At 58.0% G+C, this 4,607-nt stretch overlaps 1 protein-coding gene across 1 annotated transcript in view; it reads left to right on the plus strand.

Annotated features, from left to right (window-relative positions):
• MYO18B (myosin XVIIIB) overlaps positions 1-4,607 on the plus strand; it is a 73,143-nt gene that overhangs the window by 60,867 nt on the left and 7,669 nt on the right. Inside the window, exon 42 of the mRNA XM_009996859.1 lies at positions 3,068-3,201. Within this exon, the coding sequence (XP_009995161.1) occupies positions 3,068-3,201 (134 nt within the window). The remainder of the gene's footprint in view (positions 1-3,067; positions 3,202-4,607) is intronic.

The following is a 4,607-nucleotide window of genomic DNA, read 5'->3' on the forward strand; positions in this document are numbered from 1 at the left end:
CCAGGCCCCCCCGGGGCAGAGCGAGAGGCCGGGCTGGGAGCACCAGCATCTCAGCATGGGTTTGCTGTGTGCTGACCACGGCCGAGCGAACTCCCGTCCCCCTTCTCTTGAGAGAGCCTTGAATTCAGGCTTCCTGTCAGCAAAAATTAGCCTCAGCTTTCTGCAGTGCGTGTTTCTGACCTGCCAGCGAACCGGTGCTGTTGTGTTTGGGGCGATCTGTGCCGCGGGTGTGTGTGCACAGCCAGGACGGGGCTTTTACTGGTTTATTGGTTACAAAACAGACACCAGGCGGGGGTCCTGAGCGGGTGGGGCTGCCAGGGGTTTCTGCTGTGTGAGGCCGCCTGGTTTGCTGGCAAGAGCCGTGTCAGTTTGTGTGCTGAAGACAGGTGTTTTTGCGCCTGAAACTTAATTATGTTGACGTAATTATTCCGTCCCTCGAGGCAGTTGCACGGCACGGAGTAGAACATAAAGCGTGTCCGCTGGCGAGGCGTGGATGGAGCGGGGATGGTGGGATGGGAGGTTTGCAGGCTCCTCCCCCCCCAGCTCTGCCTTCACAGGCGCAGGGCAGGGCGAGGCAGCTGCTCTGGGGCTGCAAAAGCGGGATCCTTTGTATTTTGCACTTATTTGAGCCCAAAATGTTGAGCAGCCCTTTAACTCGAAGCATTTCCCCTCCCTCTGCCCCCCGCCTGGCCGCGGCTCTGCTGCCTCCCCCTCCTCCCCGGCTGCAGCATCCTGGGGAGCTGCGGGTGCATCCATCGAGCGGCCCCGTTTCTCTTCCTCACGTCTCCTCGCTGCACATTCATGTCACCAGGGTTCACTTTACAGTAACGCCCGAGCCCCCAGAGCTAAAATGTCCTTTCCGCATGGGCTGGTGCAAATCACTGGGCACAGAGCGGGCGCGGAGCAGCCCCGGGTTGTTCTGCGACCGCCGCTTCCCTCTGCATTTCATCAGCGCGTTACCCGGGGCTGTGGTGCCGGGACTTCTGCCGGAAGGAGCCTGTTTCAGCAGCATCGCTGTGTTCGAGCAGTGTCAGCTCTGATTAACAAACAGGTATTTTTCAGGCTTGCATTCCCATTGCCTCTCAGGCAGCGTTTGAGCAGGGGATGCCAAGGTCGCCCATAGAGTCCTCGAAGCCAGCCCAGTGCAGCCCTTTCCCAGGGACCATGGGTGCCCAGGGTCTGGAGCACCCGAGGGGAGCTGGACTGGAGCCCCGGGATGCTCAGCAGCATCAGCTCCACACTCACCCCGTTCCTTTCAGCACACCCCTGACTGTCATGCAGGAGGCAGAAGTGCCAGGGGGGCCCCACTAGCCGGGGGGGACCCCACCAACCGCTGACACACATTCTTTGCTGCCCCGGGGGATTTCATTTAGCAGTCCCCAGAGGAAGCAGGGTCGGGGTGCCAGGAGGGGTGTGCTGTACGTGCCCAGCTGCCTCCCTGCCAGGCACTGTCAGAGTAATGATAGCAGAACGGAAGAGAGGAATTAAATGCAGCCATTCAACTATATTTAATTTGTGCCGTATCGTGGAGCCAAGGAGTTAGTTCAGTACAGAGTCTTATCAGCCTCTGTGGAGGATTGAGGTTTTTATTTAGTGGGGTTTTTTTACTGCCTGGTCTCTCAGTTGCAAATAGCTGGATAGAGGCAGGTAGGCAGCTGAGGTTTGGGGCTCTCTCCCTTTGGGCTTTTCTCCTCTCGGGGGTCACCACATCGCTATGTGCCCCCTCCCAAGCCCTTGGGTCTTTGCAGGGTCAGCCCTGGCATGGGGAGCATCTCCACTGACCAGGCAATGGGCCATCCTCAGGCAGCTTTGACAGGTTTCCATCACAAAACCAATCCTTTCCAGCTGCAGCATTTGCCCAAGCCAGGAGGGCTGCAGAGGGCTCAGAACTGCTGAGTGTCAGGAAGCTCCCTGGCACTGCTCAGGTTTGCACCGGTCGCGGCGCCTTTCCAGAAGCAGCTGCGACGCTGCGCAAGCTGAGCTGGGAGGTTTCTTGGCATGTTTTTATGAACTGAAATGCTCTTCTCCTCAGGCCTGCACGCCCGGTGATCCCAGGGCTTTCATTATTTACCCTGACAGGCTGCTGGCTCCTGCGTGCAGCCTGTCGCAGCCCGCGCTGCAAATCATCCCTCACCTTGTCACCACCGAGATGGCAATTTTACAGCTGGCAGCCTCAGTCACGGTGAATTTGCAGCTCTCCTCCTCTCCCTGCCTGGTGATGGTTTAGAAAACATCCTAGCTGGAAAGACCTGGAGTCTGATGAGCATGGTGGTGGTGAGGCTGGGTCAGCCCCCTTGGTGGGCCACGCTCGGCCCACAGAGCCAGCTGGGTCGTGCTGCTCGTCTGGCTTTTTGTTAGAATTGAGTTTCTGGTTTTTCTTATCAGCTCTGGTGTTTCTAAAAGGGTCTCTGCTTCCCAGGAGCATCCCTGTGGTCTGTGCCCTGCTCTGTCCCTGGCAGGGACAGTGCCCTCACACCGCATCCTTTTGCATGCTCCACACAGGGTGAGGGGGGCTGGTGTTTGATATCAGATTTACTCCTTTGGGATCCTAGCATTTCATTTGGATTTAGCAGAGTGATACCACGGTGTACTGACGTACCTGATACAGCATTTGCCATATGCACCTGAGGGGCTGCACAGACATGATGCCCAGCCCCTGTGGGATGCCTCCCCCCAGGCTGGTCTGGCTTGCTCAGGGACATGCTCCTCTCTGCTGATGATCTCTGGGAAGGCTGTTTGTGTGCCCTGGTGAAGCCCTGGTGCAGCGTGTGCCTGCACCCAAGGTCACTATCCCCTCCCCTCAGCTACGCTCTGTTCCCACTTGGTCAGTGCTGGTGGCTCCTTACATCCTGGGATTTTTTGCTTATCTCCTCTAAGCTTTTTTCTGTTGTGGAGGGTGTTGGTTGGTCACAGAGGGAATCAGCTTCGTTTGTTCCTCTTCTCATGGCAGATGAATTTGGCAGTGTACAGTTATTGCAGGTGCAGCAGGGGGCACAGAGAGCCCTGGGGCTGGGGGAGATTTCTCAGAGCAGGGGCTCGGGCACTCACCCTACACCTCTACACACAGGAGCAGCAGCTGGCAGAGCTGGCAGGGGCCCGGCAGGTGCTGCAGGGCGACCTGGGCACCTCCATCCAGCGCATTGCCCGGCTGCAGGCAGCCCTGGAGGACCTGCAGGGCAGCGACGGCAGCGACACTGAGAGGTGAGGCTGGGGGGGTGCAGAGGGGTGGGCTCTGAGGGGTGGGGGATGCTGCATCCTGCAAGGGTGATGCCAGGGTGGCCCGTGGCTGCACGTCTGCATTCTAGCACATTTTTGCTGCTGATTTAATGAAGAAGTGTTACCCTCAAAATCATGCTGCGTGGCCCAGCTTGAAGTAAGAAAAAGGGTGTAAATAGCCCCATTCTCAGACCAAGCCCCTGTCCCTGGCAGCATCACCTGCTGCTGTGCATGTGTAGATTAAAAATCCTGCCCTTAGCTCGGGCACAGGAGCTGGGGTGTTGGAGGGACCAGTGGCAGCGCCACTGAGAGGTGAGGCTGGGGGGGTGCAGAGGGGTGGGCTCTGAGGGGTGGGGGGTGCTGCATCCTGCAAGGGTGATGCCAGGGTGGCCCGTGGCTGCACGTCTGCATTCTAGCACATTTTTGCTGCTGATTTAATGAAGAAGTGTTACCCTCAAAATCATGCTGCGTGGCCCAGCTTGAAGTAAGAAAAAGGGTGTAAATAGCCCCATTCTCAGACCAAGCCCCTGTCCCTGGCAGCATCACCTGCTGCTGTGCATGTGTAGATTAAAAATCCTGCCCTTAGCTCGGGCACAGGAGCTGGGGTGTTGGAGGGACCAGTGGAGCTGGCAGGCTGGGTAGAAGAACTAGGAAAGTACTAGGAAATAATTCCAGTGAATTTTTCAGGTGTTATTTCTACAGCCCTTCAATTTTCCCCTCCACTACGCTGTGGAAGGGGCACGGTGACAAATGGAGACAAAATAGATCAATGCATTAAGAAAGGAAGAAAACCCAAAGCAGCAGGGTGTGCCTGTCACCCTCCCGCGGGGAGGCATTTTTCTTCCTGTAGTGATTAAACCAGAGAAGGGTGAGACAGAAACCCTGAGTTCAGAAATTTGCTTCTTCATTAAAAAAAAACAAACCCTAAGCAAGCAAACAAAAGGCTGGTTTCCAATCCAATTGGAACCTCAGCCGGAGGGGAGAAGTGCTTCCCAGCAGGGACATCCAGGCTGTGCTTTGCTCCCTGCCCTGCACCAGGGGTGTGTGTGGGGGTCCCTCTTGCAGCCCGACGGGTACAGGGAGCAGCTGAGGGGTCTTCAGCCATGCCCCAGCTCTGCTCGGGCTGTGGGAGGGGTGTTGGGACCACAGTGGCTGGGGGGGGCCCCGCGGGCAGCGCGGCACTGACAGCCCCTCTGTCCCCCCAGCGTGCGGACGGCGCGGGACTCGCTCTGCTCCCGGAGAGAGACGTGAGTGAGCCCTGGGGAGCTGGGAGCTGGAAGCCTGCACTGCCTGGTGACAGGGGTCCCGGGCCACCAGCTGCCTGCCAGGCCACCGTGCCCTGCTCGGGCTCTTTGGATGCCCTGGCTCTGTGTGCCCCCGGGCCCACACGC

Source organism: Chaetura pelagica, unplaced genomic scaffold, assembly GCF_000747805.2.
Source record: "Chaetura pelagica isolate M959 unplaced genomic scaffold, ChaPel_1.0 scaffold294, whole genome shotgun sequence".
Taxonomy (NCBI): domain Eukaryota; kingdom Metazoa; phylum Chordata; class Aves; order Apodiformes; family Apodidae; genus Chaetura; species Chaetura pelagica.